The sequence below is a fragment of the Falco naumanni genome, chromosome 4 (assembly GCF_017639655.2).
Source record: "Falco naumanni isolate bFalNau1 chromosome 4, bFalNau1.pat, whole genome shotgun sequence".
NCBI lineage: Eukaryota > Metazoa > Chordata > Aves > Falconiformes > Falconidae > Falco > Falco naumanni.
In genome coordinates, this window is record NC_054057.1 from 69,279,441 (window position 1) to 69,299,725 (window position 20,285).

The 20,285-nt window shown below is 44.3% G+C and overlaps 1 protein-coding gene across 2 annotated transcripts in view; it reads right to left on the minus strand.

Moving 5' to 3' along the window:
- Positions 1 to 17,903, minus strand: part of INSR (insulin receptor) — a 61,104-nt gene extending 43,201 nt beyond the window's left edge. Inside the window, exons 1-2 of one of the 2 annotated variants that reach the window (XM_040589799.1) lie at positions 17,787 to 17,903; positions 4,465 to 5,016 (exon numbers count right to left, since the gene is read on the minus strand). In XM_040589799.1, coding sequence (XP_040445733.1) covers positions 4,465 to 5,005 — 541 coding nt within the window. In that variant the 5' untranslated portion in view covers positions 5,006 to 5,016; positions 17,787 to 17,903. Of the gene's footprint in view, positions 1 to 4,464; positions 5,017 to 13,014; positions 13,241 to 17,786 lie in introns of those variants that run through there. The other variant, XM_040589798.1, reaches the window with a different exon arrangement.
- Positions 17,904 to 20,285: the final 2,382 nt, after the last annotated feature.

Here is a 20,285-nt window from a genome sequence, read left to right on the forward strand (position 1 = left end):
CCTATCCTCTACCCGTCCCAGAATTTTCCCTGGATAAATCACAGCAAAATTAAAGAGAGATTCCATTGTATCACTAGTCTCCAGACCTGCTTCCCCAACGTCATAACAAAATCTGGACAAACATTATTATTTTCATACAGTACCTTCCTTTAGCAGCTCCTTTGCACGTCACTTACTTCAGACCATCATCCCTTCTATCAGCTCTGTCTTACCGTCCTCTTTAACTGGCACAAATGGTTTCATGTACTTTCTGCTTTCTTTCCATGAGGTTAGTATTTTGCAACAAATTCTAGATTGCACCAAGTGAGAGACATGGCTTCTGTTTTTATCACATAAAGCAACAGATCAAAGAAAGAGTCTATCGACAAACCTGAAATGGCCCACGCTCTTCATAACTCAAATTTCCTGGTAGTGTGAAGTCCCAAGGTCAAGAAGACAACAGACTCCCACAAAGGTTTTATTCAGGATGAATAGGAGAACTTGAATTTCATCATATCCTCTATGGAACAAAGCCTGTATTTCAGATATCCATCTTTATATTCCAGGAATGCGTGGCCCTTTGATATTCACCAAGGGACTGATATTGCAGATCATTTTCCTGGTCTTTTTTATTTGGCCATTCCATTTTTCCTTCCTATTACCTTACTCCACCTCCAGATGACCTAATATGCAAGAAAAAGGCTGAACCTGCCCTTATAATTATACTGCCAGAAACATCAGACTGCTTCAAATTATGTATGGACAGAGAAATCTGACTGCACAGAGAATTGGCAGGAAATCCTGTTTCAGAGGGAATTGTTCCTTCCGCAAGTGAAGTGACAGACATATAGCATTTTTATTACATAAAAAACCCCCAACATCAACATGTGGAAAAAAAATGCAAAATATGAAAATCATGTTTGGCAAATCTAGACTGAGGTCTAGGACGTGGCATTTCCAGCATTTTTGTTGTCTGCATTCTTCAGCAAAGACACTCTCTGCATGAACATGCTGCACCGAACCCAGAACTGCATTTTTATGGCAATAAAAGTAAGTACGTATGTAAAAAAAAAACCTTATAAAAATGTGGGCTGGAAAGGTACAAAACCTTCAGAACAGGAACAGCACTTGGCTGCCATAAACAGCATAAGGCTAGACCCAAATTCCAAACCAACTACAAACTTCCCTCTCTTCCTACCTAAAATATGAGTTGGCCTTAATTGAACCAACTTGCTTTTCACACCAACACATGTAATTTAGAAAAAAAGAAGAAAACTTTCAGGACACACATCCTGACCAATCTCAATCTATGGCATACCCACTTACACATCTTTGCAGTCAGACCCAGATTCCTCAGTATTGCAACTGTTTTTTCAAAGCATGCAGCTGCCCACAAATCATTTCAGTTCCTCCAGCTGTTTTCATCCACAACCTTAGCTCTAACGTCTGTAAGAAGATCCTTCACTTTGTTGTCTTGAACGTGTTATCACAAACTAAAAAAATTTCTGGGCTGCAGTTATAGCTGCAAGCATGATTCAGAGACTTGGATATGTGCCTCAGAGATAATTATATGCTATAACTGAAAGTTAGTTTTGGAGTTAAGTGGAATATCTGTGCTGATTAAAATAGAGAAATAGCCAAGATGCATCGTCAATATGAGATGGGGCAGGGATAACGTGAAGGAAGCCACCACAATACAGCAGGCAGGGGAAGGTCTGAGACTGGTGTGGAAGAGATGGGGGACACCCAGGACCCCACTCCAACTCCAGCCATCTCGCCCTTCCCACTCACACAAGACCCTTCTGCAACATCTTTCAGCCTTCCCACACCTGCTCTCTTGCCCATCTCCTAATCTTCTTCAGCAAGACTCAAACTTAACAGGCTGGAAAAGCTTGCCAGCTTGGGACTTGTCTTTGTCAACTGACACACACTGTAACATCAAAACAAAATATCTACATATTCTTTAAGGATTTTTTTTCTGGTAGACAAAACAGCAAACAAAATATCCTGGCCAGCAGCCCCAGGGCAGCAGTGCTACCCATTTAGACAGCGACAACTTCCCGCACAACAAAAAAGTAGCAAATGGGAGATTCTACACCAAGTTTTATAAAACAGGCCAGAGGTACAAATAACCTCTGCTGAAACAACACACAAACGCAAACTTTCCCCAAGAAAATTATACTGAAATGGCTACGTTTCATTCCAGCACTGGTTAAAAAACAAGGAGCAAAACTAAAAGAGAATACACTTAAAACCAGAGAAATGGGAGACTTCGGCACAGCGTGAGCCGCTGAAGATTCCCAGATAACCTGCAAAAATGCAGAGGGAAACGTTTCATGACATTAATGCCCTCAGTACTGGGAATTGCTACGAGGCTCTTCAGGCTAAGGAAAGCCAAAGTACAATTCACACAAGCCCTTAATAATCCCGACAAAACCATTACACATGCTAAGGATATGTTACGGCTGGCACGAGAACAGAGAAGGCAGCGATTCCACCAATAGGTTCACTAAATAAATGTCACTTAACCTCTACCATAGTTACTAGTGTGTGTGCTGAAAGTCTAAAGGCTACTCAAAAAAGCCTAAAAAGTCTAAAAGACTACTCAAGCTGTTAAAATAACTTCAGAAGCACACAGGCTGGTGTCACAATATAATAGATACCAGCTTGCTGAAAACACCAGCTCCCAATAAATAAAAGTAGAAAACTTAGCATTCAAAACAAGATAAGTGCGGCTTGTTAAGTGGTTTTGAAAACACATACCAGTTACAGCCAGAATATGTAGGAGTATTGCTTCTCTAAATCTTCCGCAAGGAACACAGAAAGCCAGATGGGAGCATCTGTATATAATTACTTTCAAAACCATTGTCAAATTCAAATTTCAATTTCAAATGCAAATCAAACGGACTTACTAGCTTGGCTCCTTCAGGAACTAAGCTCAGATGGTGTGTGATGCTGTACGGGTATCTTCTAACAAATTTAGCTGAACCTGTACGAGAGGCTCAGGAGCTGCGATTTCTGCCCCAATGGTAAAAGACGACATTCCTACAGGTTTCATGGGAACAGGCAGTTATATAAAGGAAGGAAACCACACATTCCAGCCTGCTGCAGCACAGCCCCAGAAAATTTACAGGAGTGAGGGACATTATGAGTAGTCTAGCTACTGAGAAAGTTTCAGTTACATCTTTAACCTTATGAAACAGCAGAAAACATAAAACATGAATGCATAAAGAAACCAGGTTTCAGCACTGATAACAACTGTGTACCGAAAGAGTTCATACATTAAAATGCTTTATAACCTTATTTTTCACTTTAAAAAAAGGCACACACATACATGCTTGCATCTTCCTGCTCATACCCTGTTATTCTGGTGACAAAAAATAGCCACTTTCTTTAAAAGGAAGCTAGATGATTTTGAGGTGAGGAGTAGCAGAGGGGAAACCACATTAATTTCATTAGTTTATGCATACTGGGAGGAATTCCTTCTCAAATTTGGCACTTAGCACTCAGAGTTGCCCTTTAGAGCTTGGCAAGAAATTCTCTCCAGCCCGCAAGTTTCCTAATTTCATCTTAGGACACACTGCTTCATTGGGATGCACTACCTCCAGAAAGACAGTCAACTCTAAATCTGTCAGTTTTACCTCAATTCACTTTGCTCCCCGTCAGGTCAGATTTAACATAAATCAGAGTAAATATATAATTAACACTAAACTTAAGGTCAGTTCCAAGTCTGGAAAAAACAAATCTGTATGAAAGCAAAAGCAACCCTAAATACAGTTTAAGAACTGGAGTTCAGGGGTTGCAACAGTGGCTAGCTTTCTGAACATACCTTCTGCCCTGAATCAAACCCCCAGGCTCAAAGCCCAGTTATTTCACCCTTCCCAGGGCTCCTGCTACGGGCAACCCCCATCCAGGTCCTCGCTCCTCCTTCCCCTTTTCCCTTCAGGTCTGACTCAGCTTCCAGCTTCTTATTCTGTGCAAACGTTGCTCACTTATCATGTTCCTTACACCTTTTTATGGCAGGAAGGTTTCAGTAAAAATGTAATTGCACCTTTCTAGTGGCAGGTTTATTCCATAAAGACCTTTCCCTGACATTCTGTTCCCACCTGCTGTGGCTCTTCAGTCAACCTGGACTTCTAATGCTCCCCCCAAGCCCCAACAGAGACACTAAACCATCAAACTATTATACAAGATAGCAGTTACACTCAAGATCTGTTGATCCTGTGAGCTCTAGGCAGTCCCAAACTTTCCAGAGAAACCAAACACAACATTTTTAGATACATTATTCACATGGGTAAAAGAACTGCTACTACAGCTCCATCCCAAAGGTTCTCTCACCTGTCCAGCGTCAATTTTGAGCCTTGCTTTCAGAAACCTGTGCTTAAAGGTAGCAATTAATAGGTAGCTATTAGCCCTCCAACAGATATGACAGGTTAAAAATTGACAGCAAAACCGTAGTCGACATACATCACCCGGCAGACTCACCTCTCTGACAGCGATCGTGGGTCCAGCAGCGTTCAATGAAAATGCCATTTATCACAGTAGGCGGACAGTTGCTCTTCCCTTTCACAGTTCCCGGACACACATCTCCACACTCTTCTTTGTCATCCTTGTTAGCCACAATGTAATTATCTTCCACAGAATCCAAAATCCTTGACCAGTCGATCGTGGACAAGTAACATAATTCATTGTTCTTCTCAATCCGCACAGCGCCTCGAGTGATGTTCATCAGGTTATAGAGGCCGATCTCTTTCAAGTGAACCATCTCAAAAATGACGAGCGCGTAGTTAAAAAACAGATGAGTTCCCCGAATCACAGTGAGGTTGGGGAAAAGTCCCTTTAAACTCTCCAGGCCATACACACGAAAAAGCAGCAAGTAGTCTGTAATCATTGTCAGTTTAGGAAAGCTGAGCTCACGGAAATCTTCAGGCTTGGTTTTAAACATCAGCAATATTTGCAAGTGGCCCTCGATCACAGTGCAGTTCTCAAGCATGTTCAACCGGGTCAGATTGTTGCGAATGTCCATGCTTCTGCAAACTGGAAGGCAAAGAACAACCTTATTTATTCAAGAAAAGGTAATTGTTTTCATTTTCTAAATACACAGTTTTGTCCAACCGTACCGTAATATATAGCTGCACTCAGAGCATGTGGCTAGGGCCTTCTCAGTAAAGCATGCTCCCAGTGTTAAGAAATATACTGTGGGGAATGTGCCCTGGTATATTATTACAAAATAAAACTATTGCATCATTTTTTTTCTGCCATCTTGATCTTCCCTGTATTACCTCTGTCACGACTGCAGCTGTAACACCAGTCCTGAGACGTCATTTGGCATTTACAAAAGTAAGAGACCTCTATGCAACTGAATCTGTTTTCTTTAGATAGTTGCCAGCGACACACCTACCTCATCTCAGATTGTGCAATTAATGCCAGTGGATTAGAGGGAGTAATTTAGAATGGTTACAGGGTGGGAAAGATAGGAAGAGAATGATGGCTAGGAAATGGTAACGCTTCAGAAGAGAGCAGAAAAACCTGGAAATACACACATGCAAGAGTACAGCCTACACTCTTGCCCAGACTTTGCTGACAGGAGTTATTTACTACACCAGTAATTTTTGCCCTAAGCATTCTTTTCAGATTAGGTGTTTGGGCTTTTTTGTTATTATTTTCTCAAGGTTGCAAATCTCCCTGCCTTGACTATCTGGACAGTTTATTTAGCAGAACCAGTAACCCAAAGAACTGGCAAAAGGAAAAGTTACATAAATTAGAAGGTAAACAGAATAACACGAATCCAGGCACCCACAAAAGGAAAAGACCGGAAGGAAAAAGTTTGACTAGGGAAATACTGGGGGTTTTTTAAGTCTAAGCACAGGTAAGAAATCAAGAAGGAAATTCTGAACCCTATGCCTGTAAAGCACAATGGAAGTCCCAGCCATAACCCTTTTAAAAATCAAACTTCATAGAAATATACAGACAAACCTTTTTTTTTTTTTTTTTTTAAGACTGCACCCACTTCCTCTCTTTTGTCTAAGGCTGAGATAGCCACCCCCCACCCCCGGATTAAAAGCACAGGAACTTTACTCTTTTTGTCACTGCATGTAAAGCTCACTGACTAAAATTACCGCATCGCAGCTGCAAGAAATCACCCAGCAGTGATCAGGCCTCAAAAAACTGATGTAGAGACAGATGTTTAATAGTTACAATTGTCTGACTCCTCATGGTTTTACACAGACCACTGCTGTGTGGGTTAAAAATAAATTCTATGCAAATGTCTTAATGATTATTCAAAAAATTGTTCCAGTGCAGTAAAAAAACCCCAAATCTGGCAACACTAATATAGGATTTGAAACAATGTTATTGCCCAATGGGATTTTTTGGCACTATATCCAAGCCATTTCATAAATTGCTTTCTGGAAGAAAAAGCTAATGTGCACAGTGCCTCAAAGATCAAGGATGTACTTTTTCAAAGTGGGAAAGGAAATCTGATGTGCAGCTAGCAGCAACCTCTTTGCCCCATGAAAAACTGCAGCCAAACTGGAAGCAAGCCAGAAAGCTGTCTCGCTGCACATCCCAACCATGGGCTAAAAGCACTGGGAGAGCCACAGATCTAGTTGAAGTATTCTAAATTACTTATTTAAAATAATTAAGAGGTATTTCCAAGGAAGCAAGTGTATGACAGGGTAGGCCAGTGGTTTCTTCATGAAAGGAGAAACAACAGAAGGACAAATAAAAGTCAGACGCTGACATTCAATGCACAAGTCACCAGTGCAGGTAAAACTATCCAGTAAATTCAAAATCTAGCATCTTGGTTCTTACATACTGGTTGCTGAGCACACAGGCAAAATACAGCATGCCAAAGTGGTACCTACAACCAGCTGCTGTATCACAGTATGAAGTACTACCTTGAGTAACGTGAATGTATACAGCTGACCTCAAGGAAAAGGAAAGGTCAAAAAATACAGCTCAGCTCTACAGACTAAGAGTAAAAGCTCTAGGCTTTTATTGTGGCTCAAGGCCACAACATATATATACATATATATACACACTAAGCATAATTACATCAGTCTTACATCATTTTGACCAGAATTAAGTCACTAGAAACAAGCCACAAGCTGGCCCCCAGACAAGCCCTTAATCCACATGGCTATCCCTGTTCAGCTCCATAGAAAGAGAAGAGAGCAAAAACTTGAGCACGGATGGAAAGAACTGCAGTTTGGTAGTCAGGAAGTCCCGCAAGTGCTGTGGCTGCACTTCAGGCTACAAAAAACTTCCTATCACCTGGTAACGCAGCCGGGGAATGGGGTCTGAAGGAGCTATCCCGGGTGGTCAGCTGCTGCATCAGCCCCACGCCACGCACCAGAGGGTAGGGTGCCATGCACCAAGGAAGATCATGGTCCTGCTTGGCTGAGGAAAGGTACGCATCCAGCAAGGCTTCACAGAGAGTGTTCTCTGCTTCTACCTAGCACCAGGCTGATCATCTGCGCTCCCGGAGGTCGCAGCGCTCACCACTTTCCTACAGACTCAAAAGAAGTCAAATTACACTGCTTGTGAATCTGACCCGTACCGCTACAGGCTTCTGGAGATCACTACTAAGTGCTGCTCCTGGCCCAAAACAGCCAGCAAGCCCCTCAAAGATCTTCCTATCTCCTCAAAAAATGCAGTGACTGAAACACCCACGCAGGGTACAAACCTCCCTCGCCTTCAGCTCTCCCCATCCTGAAACACATCCCTCACCGGAGATCCATGACCAAAGGCTAAGATAGCCAAACATTTTGACCAGGTGACTTGAAGAAGAAAGGTAGCTGAAGCTGAATCTAAAAAGAGATAGGCAAAGCTTGGGAGTAAGCAGAAAAGCATTTTGAGGAGTTAAATAATCATCTAAATCCAGCAGAGCTGGAAGTGCACATCCACAATCCACCAGTTGTTTGCACTTTAGAACTATTCCTGTATTTTTCACCTGTTCCAAACTCTGATACAGAGTGCATTATTTGTAATTAGTGCTGCCGGCACAGACCAGACAGGAGATTCCACACATCCTGGCAAACCAGGATGTGACCTGAGTTACTCAAACTCTGCTGCTTTCAAAGCTGAGCAACAGCAACGTAATAAACCTGGCACGCTGTCTGCTGTGCTTAAGGGGTTCCAACACTGGGGGCTTCTGCACAAGTCCTTTTAACAAAGGCAGTGTCAAACAGTGACGTTAGCCTGGTATAGAAACGTAGGAGGAATTTAAAACAAATTAGAGGTTTGGTTCTGAAATAAACAGTTGAATAAAAAGCTAATACAATGGTAACTCTACAAAGATTAAAAGGGTTTATACAGATTTTTCCCACATTTAGAAAAAAAATCACACCTAAGAACTGTTCTTCATGCTCTACTTAAGTTTAGTTTTTCAGTGATAAATACTGCCCCAGTATCTGAGCTCCTTTTTTTTTTTCTTACCACCACAATGATCAGTGAGAATAATGAGTTAAGAATACCTGAAACAAAATATGTTTTTTTGTATGAGGGTTCTCAATCTTTTCACGCTTTTGAATTCTGTTCAGCAGTTTGTACCTTCTGCTCACGCAGTAGCTGCTTAAGTCACCCCATAAATTTATTGTTACCAAGACAACAAGAAGCAGTTTTAAGCAAAATAGTAAGTGTTTTTCCATAGCTTCCCTTGATAGTATTTCTTCTGCAGGGACAGGGGAATTAATCAACAATTCAGTATGAAAGCTAGGCAGGTTTGATCCCAGAAGGAGAACAAAGTTGAGTAGTCAATTATGCTACAGACAACCTGGTTTCAAAAAACACATAAATCAACTTTCAGGGAAATAAAAATCTCAAATTGATTCTCCAGTAGTAGGCCCAAAGCTATTCCTGTTCAAACTGCTGGCAAAATCTCTACTAAACATAAATTCCTAAATTTCAGCAGAAACAGGCTCCATGTCCAGCAGCACAGCACTACACTGCCAGAGAGGAAACACTCCTCCATCCCTAGTTACCAAGCTATTCAAAGCAGCTTAAAAAAAAACCCAATAAAAATATAATTATAGATATATTTCATCAGACCCCCAAGAAAATGTTGTAAAGCATGCATTTTAAAAACAAACAAACAGAAAAATCCCAAGATGCCAAAGCCTCTTGAACAAACTAGTTTGGTAACCTTAAAGTACTGAATGAAGAAACTGGATCTGATGTCAGAGGTTAGTGTTCAAGATAAAGTCCAACCAGGGGAATAGCTGGAACTTAAGGCTTGTTTATAGTAAACCATGTGGATACCAAACCTTCATGATTCACTGCTTCAGAGCTCTGGCCCTTTATCAATCAAGACCAGAACAATGTAGCACTGCACAGAAAGATCACAAACCATTTCAGGTAACTGTTAGTTAATTCTGCATTTTTATAGCCTTTGCTGCCTACTTGAAGAAACTAATTCTTTAAGAAAAATGACACTCACTTTGGTCAAGTCAAAAGCCTTGCAATTCTATGTAAGGCTGACTTCTAGAAGCAGTATTAGGAAACTGGGAAAAGGATTTGGGATAACTGCTGGGAGAGGAAAACACCCTGTTAAGCGACCGGTTAGTAGAAAGGACTGTAAGACAGCTTCTAGCCTACTCTAGCAATAGTTTCACAGATATAAAAACATTTAATTGTGAAATATTAATTTTTAAACTTCAGTTTTCCACCTCAGCCATTGAGATCTGAGCAATGAAGCAAACTGAGATATGGACTCAGAAACAAGCCCATGTATACACCTCCGGCCCCCTCCGACAACATCTCAGCTGCCTGTTCTCTTCCGTTACAGAAGACAGCGCTGCCGAACCAGGGCAAACCTCTCACGGAGGTTGCTTTCCTTAATGCCAAAAGCATGGATAGCCTCACAGTCTGGCCTAGAAAGCCTGGTTTGCTATATCATTATGATCTCTGCATTCAATTTAAAACATAAACAGAAAACACGACTCATGCTGCTGTGCTTCCCATGCAAAGATAAAAGGCAGCGAAGCGACTGCATCCCAGGACTGCAGGAGATCGCGCAGGGTAACAGGCAGAGATCAATGCCGACAGACCTTCAGATGCCTCGTTACTTGAAAGGGAGAGAGAACAGGTTTTACACGTTGCCAATATCAATGTAATTTATAGTCCACAAGACAGTCACCCCACAACTGACCTCCAGAAAGCTTACGGGTTCTACAGACTATTCAGAGACAGTTAGCGTACAACCACTCTTTAAAATAGCAAGAGGGCATGCTGGGACAGCTGACAGACACAGTTGTTGCCTGGTTTTGAGACAGCCCTGGCCTGCTGCACCTACTCTTTCTACTTGATACTCTTGGGAGCAAAATTTCACTCTAGACCGAGTCTCTCAACGTCAAAAATTAACACAGGCTTGAGATGGAACAAGGGACCAGCTTCTTAATGAGTTTCTGAGCGCATATGAGAGGTTGCACTATTTTAAATACTTTTAAATAAAAACCTGTTATGAGCTAGAAATAATAAAGAAGCAAATTATTTTCAAAGGCTATTACTACAGAAAGACAAAGTGAAATCTGTCCCACCTGCTGATGTAGGTAAAGAGATCTGAGCTACATTTCTAGCTCCCACCATCAGCAGCAGGCAAAGGAGTAGACGTGTGGAGCCCAAATTTAGGTGAAGAGTTTAGAAGGGACGGAAGCATCCTCTAAATTCCAGTGACTATTGACTATAATTTTCTACTAATCACAAAAGGAGCCCAAAGCTAGCTGCTGAGTTGGTAGCTGCCTAAAACTAGATGAGGTAAATCCCACCCTAAATACCACAGCTAATGAATTGACGTGCATGAGTCATGTGTGAGATTTATTTCAAGCAGTTGCAATATGTTTACACAGTGATAAAAAAAAACACAACACACAAACTGGGTTTTCTTCATAAAACAAGATATATGTATCATCAGTTCATGTGCAGGTCAGGTCTCCTTTCCTTAACCCTTGCTTCTACTCCTCTCAGTAACTTCTGAACTCACCAACTAACTTCATTCACATGTAAAAGAGGAAGAGAGTTCTCACACATCATGATCCTGAAAGACTTAGGAAAACGGGATGGATTAAGGAGGAAAAACTCAGCATCTCCATCCAAAGGATGCTTTAAGTGTGAACTCAAACCATCCCCCAGTTCGCCTGCTGAACCACCCACAGACATACTACATGATGCTTTCCCCAGCTTCTTACTTGACATTGCCTAAAAGTAGTAAGGGGAAGAGAAAGACATAGGGTACAAGAAAAACTGTGCAAGGTTGGGCTCAGAGATGGGGGGGTCTATTGTCGCTGGAGAGCAGCGTGATCACGGGGCACGTCTGCAGAGAACGCAGGACACAAATCTCCAAGAAAGCAGACTTCATTAGTTCCGTTGCTCAGGGAACAACTTGTTTGCTTATACTATTGTACGTGCATCTACCCTTCCAGCCATGCTGATGCAGGCCTTCACATTTAGCGTGTTGTTTTCCCCCCACACTGTAGCGCTGTGTGCTCTAATCATTCTCAGAAAATGGAGTCAAACATCATAGCAGCTGAAAACCTTTTTAATTAGGGGCCTTATAATCTAAGTTGTCTGCAAAATAGAAAGTATTTGCGCTACACGAATGACATAAAAACATTCCACCCCAGATTTTACTTGGTCTTATGCATCATTTCTGTTTCTCCATCCATGAATTGGAGAGCAGATTTTTGTAGTAATACAGCAAAGATTAGGGAGTTAAGATCATAAATACACTTGCAGCCCAAAAAGCAAGTATGATACAAATAAACAAATGAGAAGATTCACGGTAGTAGTAGTAGTAGTAGTAATAATAATAATAATGTTTTAAAATTAGGAACTGCTGGACTAAAGTTGTATATGTATTTACTAGTGTTTTATGTCAACTACCTTTTCCATTTCTCTGTTGTAACAGGCAGGTTTGTACACGCTTGCCAGCTGGAACCTACCCTCCCAAGTTAAAACCATACCACTGGTCTCTTTTAAGGCTTCCAGCATAAGAACATGACTGAGGAAGAAACTAGGCTATTTTTGCAATATAGAACTTGTCTGATTGCTGGGAAAAGGAGGCTGTCTTAAGGATACATCCTGCTTTATTCCCTGAGTATCACACACATCTCAAAACCGCCCCTCATCACACTGTCCGCGCTTGCACTGATTCTCTTGCTATCAGCTCTTCCAATGGGAAAGCTAAAAGGTAGGCTGTGGGGTTGTCTGCAGGAGAGAGAGTTTATGTATCTAGTCAGCTCTCTTTAAACAAACACATGCCTTTCATTAAAGAACATCTGTAAAAATCACCCAGAATTAAGACCTCTAACTACAAGACTTTCCCATGCAAGTTTATTTAACGTGACCCATCAAAACAGCTCATAAGGCTTAAACTTGCCGCGGATTTAGCAAGTTTGTGACCTCCCGTACATCAAACTCCGTGGATTTAGCGCACTTGCGACCTGCGGTGCATCATTACACCCCTACCCGGCGCCCCCGGGGACCCCGCTGCCCTCCTCGGGGCTCCAGCCCCCCCCCCCCCCCCGCGGCTCTGAGGCAGCTGGAGGCCGGGCGGGGAAGGAAGGACACCCCCCAGCCCCACCACACCGACACCTCCCGACAGCGGAGTGGGATCGGGGGCCGCGCCCCTCCTCACACCTGAGCCCCTCCGGTCCCGGGTGAGGCCCCAGCCTGGCACACCACCCCCCCACCCCGCGGCCCCGCTGGCCTCAAGCCCCGACGAGCGAGAAACCGGGGACGAGCGACAGCCCTCCCTCCCGGCGCCCGCCGCCCCACCGCCACCGTGGGGCTCAGCCGCGGGGTGAAGGTCACCCGCGCCGCCCCCCGCGGGAGGGCTGTGGGCCCCGCAGGCCCCGCCACAGCCGCCGGCCCCGCTCCGCGGCCGCCGCCGCCGCCTCGCCCCTAACAGGTACAAAGGGTAAGCGGGGCCGCACCGCCCCGCGCCGCCCGCCTCACCCCCTCCGGCAGCGGCCGCGGCCCCCGCCGCCCGCCCGGGCCCCATCGGCCGCCCAGGCCGCGCCCCCGGCCCGCACTCACTCTCCCCGCGGCTCCGGCCGCACCAGGCCGCCAGCACCACGGCCACGGCCAGTGCCGCCGCCGCCGCTCTCGGTCCCATGCCCGCGTCGCTGCAGCCGCCGCGGCTCGGCGAGTCCCGGCGGGGGCGAATCAGAGGCCGCGGGGCGGGAGCGGGGGCCGGGCCCGGCTTCGCATTGTCGGTGAGAGACCCGGCGGGCGGCCGCGGCCCCCTTTATAGCGCCCGGCTCCTCCCTGCTCCTCGGCGGCAGCCCCGGCGGCGGCGGCCCCTTCCAGCGCAGGCCGGGCTGGCGGCGGCCTCCCTGGCCAGTAAACAAGGGGCTGCCCCCGTCAGCTGGGAGCGGAGCGGGGCGGCGGCAAGAGGCGGCGCGGAGCCGGGCAGGGGACGGGACGGGACGGGGGAGGAGCAGCGACATCCACCTGCCGGGGACGGCCCCGGGTGCTCAGCCCGCCGAGGGGGGCAGCGCTGTCGGCCTCCGCGGGGCTGGTCCGGCCTCGCCTGGAGCGAGGCACACCGAGGAGCCCGGGCGCGGGCGGCGGGCCTGAACGCGGCGGGAGAGCGGCCTTGTCCCCGCGGGCCTGCCCCTCCTCCCCTGCACCGCCTGGGCCTCAGAGCCTCGGAAAGGGGGTGCGGGGGGCACCTCCTGCGCACCGCCGCCATGGCCCAGATCAGAGCCACTTCTAGTTTCTGGTTGTCTCTTTCCCGGTGGGATTCAGCATTCGCTGCCTTTGCCTCCTTTTTTAATCACCTCTGCGCTGTAGCAGTGCTAAGCCATGATAGCAGTTACCTGGCACTCGCTTCCACCCATTTCTGCAAGATACCGAGTTATAAACTGCTGCATTAAAGCTTTTTTAGTCCAAAAATACTTGGTAAATAAACATTCTTTCAATGCTCTCCCCCCCATCTTCACCTTACAAGAGATTCTGTATTAGGTGTCTTGCTTGGTGGGCCAGCAGGCAGCCCAGTGGTGGCCAGCAGGGCACTTGGCATGGGCTCCTTTTTCTAGGCACCAAATTGCAGGAAGAGAGGTTGCACTATTTTAAATACTTTGTGTTACTTCTCCGTTTAAAGAATAGCTGCAGTTGTCACAGGGATATTACACAGTCGTGAACGGGAGGAGGACTGGTCTATGAAATCACATCTATTTTGGTATGGTTCCCTCTGACGTTCTTTGAGGTTTCCCAGTGGGATGGGGAGAGGCCGATGGCCCGATTTGACTGAATCACCGGAGTTTGAGCAGTATTAGCTGTGATGGTACCCATGTAACAATAACTACATCTTTGCATTTGCAAACTATTTAAGATGAAAGGCCCTGCTTAAGTGGCGGCGATTTCTCTGTCACCATTACAGCAGGAAAAGATGTGTGTCTGCACAGCACGTTCGCTATCGGTTCAGCCTTTGGTGCATCAGAACTGCCATTGTGGGAACACATCCCCCACATTTTTGCTCGTGCTGCCATTTTCTCAAGAACAGATGACTGCTTAGGACGCACAAGTACAGCAGAGACTCAGCACCTAACTCATTTCACAACACTTCAGGAAGTCAGGGCAGTTAAGGAATGGAAATAAACAACAAAACTATGTGTTCTCTGCTTGCAAATTAACCTGCTTTATGACTATAGACTTTGCACAAAACACACAGAGCCAAACAGCATCTAGACAGCTTGGGCCATGTGGAATTTGTAATGGGACTGTAATAGCAACCTACTTTTGCTTACACACTTATGTTCTTACTGCCTTTCATATAATAATGATATCACCTTACAGATTGGCACCAGAGGATTAAAGGCTACAGATTTATTATCTTTCCATCAAATACTATTTTTAGTTTCTAATTACTGATTAAGAATATCAGGGTGCAATCTTTCCAGCATCTTTCCCATAAGCTCACTGCTACATATTCATCGTGCTACAGTACACTAGTTTTGCAATCAGATAAACCAACAGCAGCAATGTGGGTGCTGAGAAACTAAGCCAGCACCTGCTTACTCTTTTTTCTTTTTTTTTTCCTCTTCTCTCTCCTAATAGCTGCACTGCAGATTCTTCTCTAATGTCTGATTCAAGAAACCACTAAGTCACTGGTTTGATATATTAAATAGGACTCCTTTCTTCAACAACATTCTTTCTCCCCTCCACAGATGTTTCATGGTTTAGTTAAAATAACGTGTAACTAAGCAGTGGTAAGTATCTGCTATGAACTGTAACACTTGCAAACTACTGGGGTTCAGTTCTGAATCCTCTGAAGAAAATAAATACAGAGACTTGAAACAGAGGGTATCTACCTATCTGACGCCACAAAAACTTTTTTTCTGTTTTGATCCATTCCTTAAATAAATCTCTGAAGTATCAACTGCCAGGGAAGGAAAGGAAAATGGGTACGGAACTCTGAAATAATACTACGGAACTCTGAAATAATACTCTGTTTTCTAACTTTCAACATTTTTTTAATCTTTGATGCAGAAGATTATCTATAATTACATACCTGAACAGTGTGCACTTGCTGAATAATATTCCTCACAGGACAAAATTGTACAAAGAGTATCAGCCAGGTTACTATTTCTGTCTAAAGAATCCTCAGTGCATGTGGAAGGCAGGGATCTTTTAGTCTTGAAACTATTTAGAAAATTAGTGTAACAAAAAAAAAAGCAAATTTTTATTGTGCTTTCAGAGCTGGAACCCCACTGTGGTGTTTTCATGAAAACACACTTCTGTTTTTGTCATCTATGGCATTTCAGCTGAGGTAATACCCAGTAAAAGTGCTATATACTATACAGTATGAAAGCAGTACATCGCAAGATAATGCAGTAAGTTTACAGGCCCCATCAAAAGCCCCATTCCTTTTGAAATCCCCAAAAAAGAGCCATTCCATGGATTCCTCTTGGCTCTAGTCGCTTCACAGCTGCCAAGAATCACAGGATGGACTGAAAGGGTACCAAAAAGCCAGAGAAACAGCAATTTAAAGCTGTATGTCTAATGCCTCCTCATAAAAGGTGCATAATGTCTGTCTGTAGGGTCAGTGCCCTCCAAACAATGGCATTCACCATTTAAAAAGAAAATAATAAACGCAGGCCCTTATTCTTTGCTTATTCTTATAAATATACAAAAATATAAAGGTTAAAATAGCCTAGGGCTATGGACACGTTACCATGCCCAAAGATGTTTCAGATTATGCTGCTTTTACATGGCCCATCTAGCATGTCTTCAAGTCGTGGAAAAGAACTTTGACATATATTGTCACAAAAAAAAAAAAAAAATGTTGGGGCCCAAACCTTGCACTAGTTTTTGCATTCCGTGTGCACTGGTCTACTCTAGCCCACAAAAGTTGAGGGAAAAAACAAAGAAACCCAAACAACTTTTGGGAGCAGTGTCCCAAGCTTCCTTTTCTGTGAGACTGGAAACACAGTCATACTGCTCTGCCTTACAAATGCCTCCACACGAAACCAGCCTAAGCATACCTACATCCTAAACAGATTCCAGCTCCTCCAGATCGATGCTGCTAGGAATTGAAGCCCTTGGAAGCCCACCCCTGGCAGCAACATCCCTAGAGGAGGAACCACCTTTGCACAAATGAGTACAGAAGATGACTTTGTAGACCAGCTCGACTTTACTCCCTACCTTCTGAAAGGGCTGAAGCTGCCAGCTTTATCATCATTTTCATTGAGCTTTCCCCTGCTCAAGTTAACAAAAGGTAAGAGACAAAGTTGCCCTCTCTTCACCAGCATGTCCTAAACAACAGCTACTGCCATCCACTGGGAGGGAAAGAGCATTTTCAGACGATGCTTTTTTGATAGTAATAAAATTAGGCATTTTAATGTTGAAAGTCATCATTTGTATTCTTTTCTGTGCTTTGCTTAGGTCACTAATTTACACCATCAGGCTGATAACTTGGTGCTTAGGCACCAAGAACACAGTTCTTCAAAGTCTTATCTGCAGGGCCTGCTGTCTGCAGCAGCATGGGGACACTGAATGCATGGGCGTTTGCATGCTACCCTTGGATTGCAGTCATCCTTGTACTGACGCAACTGCACATGAGAGAGAACACAGCTTGGCTTCCCCATCACCGAGACACTGCGCTTGCTGAAAGCTGTGTGTCTTGAGAACGAAATACATCTTTCTCTCATGAAATATGCACTGGAACCAAACACGTGGGTGGGTTACAAAAGTAAAGTTCCATGCTAATTAATCAGCCCTGGAATATTCAAGGAACACAAAGCTTTGTGCCCAAAAGGAGCTTTTAGAGCGGTTGACTCACTAAGAAGATACATCGGTAGTAATTCTAAGTAATTTTAAGAACAACAGAGCTGAAATTCAGTGAGCCAAAGCTATGCAGCAAGCCAGAAGGCCGAGCTGAGAGTCAGAATTCTCACTTTCTGCTTCATCCACCATTCAGCGCTGCCTGATCTTAACAACAGGTCGCAACTGCCTAGGTGAATAGTTACACTGTTGCTCAGATTGCTCTATTTTTATCGTCAAACATATTTGCCTGCTCACAAGTTTCTCACCATGCAGTACGCACGTTATTCAGCCTCCTGTCCTTTGAAGATGCAAAAGAATTGCTGTTGAAGCCCACAATAGCCAAGTCTCTGCAGCATTGGCAGGATGTTGCTGTAAAGGCTACAGAATTGACTTCTCAGTGACTAAACCCAAACCTGAGAGTACAGGAGAGCCAATTTTGGAAAATGTATCTCATCCTGTTTGGAGTCACACAGAACCATTTGCCAAATTTCTTAATATAAAATACTTCACGTCATGGATTGACAAAGTTTCTTTCTTACCCTTCCTTCCGTCCGCACCAAATCCAGTAAGTGACTGCTCCTTTCTTGATGGGAGAAAGCTCAGAGGATGAAGATCCGGTCACTTTTTGTGCTAAGGACAGTTTTTTACTGTTGAAACAGGAAACACTGTCAGATCCTTCTGGGGAATTCTATTGTTACATTAGCAAATACAACCTTTGCCCAAGGTGAAAGTGGCAGAGGGCATCTCTGTCACATGTGGAAAGAAACTGGAGATGAAGGATGCAAAAGAAACCACAGCTCTTCACGGCCTACTACAGCATTGCCTCGTCTTATCATCTTTTATCCAGTTTCTGGTTTTGTTCAGTTTTTGGATGTCACAGAGGCAGATGCAGTATTGGACTTTGTTTCCATTCCTTGTTGGAACATCTTTGTTCTAATTTGGCATCAAACTTCTAAACTTAAAAGAACCTCAGTTTTTCTTCATTGCTACAAAAACCACCCTGCAGTTCAGCATTCCCAACCTGTGTCTAGCAAGCAGGGCCCAGCTGTAACACAGCCAGAAAGATCTGTATCTGGCCTTCAGCCCCCTCATCCAGCATTCTCTCCTACAGCTTCTCACAGGTACACCTAAGCCAACCCCACACCTAGTTTGCACAACCTACTCCCCTGCTGCCAGGCATGCTGTTCTCTATCAGCAACCACGTGCAAGTTAGCGGCTGCAACAGCGTCACTCTAATACGTGGTATGGGCATGCCACGCTCCAGGCAACCAACTGGCTACACCAGTTCTAACCTACAACTCATCACCCCTTGCTTTGTCTCCTTTTTTCATTTCTTTACACTAACGCATGTTTTTACTGATGCAGAGCCAAATTTGGAGGGACAGCACTCCAGGCAGCATAGGGGAGTTCAGCAAACCACAACTGTGTGCTCCATGCTGCTTTATCTCTTATTCTGCATTTTGAATGACACAGAACTTCTAGTTCCCATTTTGATAACCAGTTCTTTCTGTAGCTAGGAGACACGCCCTTTCTTTGTAAACGTTACAAATCAGGCATATCTGATCCATTATTCACTAACTGCTGCTGCTTCCCACTTCCACCTCCTATTAGGAGGTAGCGCGCATGCCAGAAATGTCATGGCAGCATCATGTGACAGGTGGTATTGATTTAGCTAAGTTGGGTTTTAATGTCACTCCTGTTCAGTGGGAACACACAGTGAGCACACACCGAGCCTCAGCAATGTGGCAGATCAGGACAAGAGCTACCTGCCCTGCACTGGGGTGTAAGACTGTGGCATGGCATCAGCACTCTGCTGTAGACCAAGAAATTCGATTATTATTTGCTGCTCCTATCTGCTATATTATCATGGTTAAAATTTTTTTCGTGCTTGTGACTATTAATCATAAGACTTTGCTGGAAACCTGACGTGAAACTTCATAATCAGAGACAGAACAGAGGTGACTTGCCTGGTATTGCATGGTGAGCAATACCACTCTTGTTGTTTTTGCCCTTTTACAAGATACCCCCTCTTTTGGCAGAACAGCTGCCAGTTTGGAAAAGCTGCGTGTCAGGCTTTACAGGCTGCGAGCAGAGACTTTGCAATGTAAAGCCCGGGCAACATATGCCCAAAACAAGCTGAGATTACCCAGCCACAGGAACTGTTGTATACAGTGCTCTGGTCCTGATATTCCCGCATCCTTACTGACAGACTATGTACTGTAAACAACTCTTCCAAAACATCAAATCTAGCTGTGATGGAGCACACCACTTAAACATTAAGTATTATAATACAAGGAGTCTATATCACCAAGGATGTTTGCCAGAAAAGCTTAGACTGACCCATGGTTACTGTTGCTGCCAGGCTCGGAAATGGTGCATTCACCGTCCTGACGTGACCTAAGTCTCCAACATTTTTTTTTGGTAGGTTTTTTTTTGTTTTTTTGTTTTTTTGTTTTTTTGTTTTTTACTTGCTCTCTGAAAGTAGGTAGTCTGCCAAGAAGCCAATGAAGGCCCAGCCCTATGCCTGATAAACATCTCTCCATCTGGATTTCCCAAGCTTTTGGGAAAGTTAAGCAATTCTCACTTCACAATGTTTGCAACTCTCACAGAAAGCTATTTCTATATATAACGTTATTCTGTAGACGGAAGCGCATCAGAGCCCCATGCTACAAAATGGAGCCGAGGGCTAAAGTGACAGATCGCACAACCCCTGCCCCCCCCCCCCCCCCAATTAGTCAAAAATAAAAACTGTCACTCCACCTATGACACGTCACAAAGCCTTGGGTGATTGTTTATTCTAAATGCTACCAGAACCGATCTCCAAAGTGCTTTTAAATGACTATTAATCACTAAAGGAACTCAAGAAAAGCAAAAGACTGCAACTGCCAATTGACAACACAGCCATTGCGTGCAGGGAGATTGCTGGCCACTGAGGCAATTAATCCGTTGGGTTTGCCAGGGCAGAAGGTAACATTCTTCCACTGGGTCAGAGGTAACCAGAAGCTCTGTGCAGCACTGGAGGCACTGCGCTCAACAGT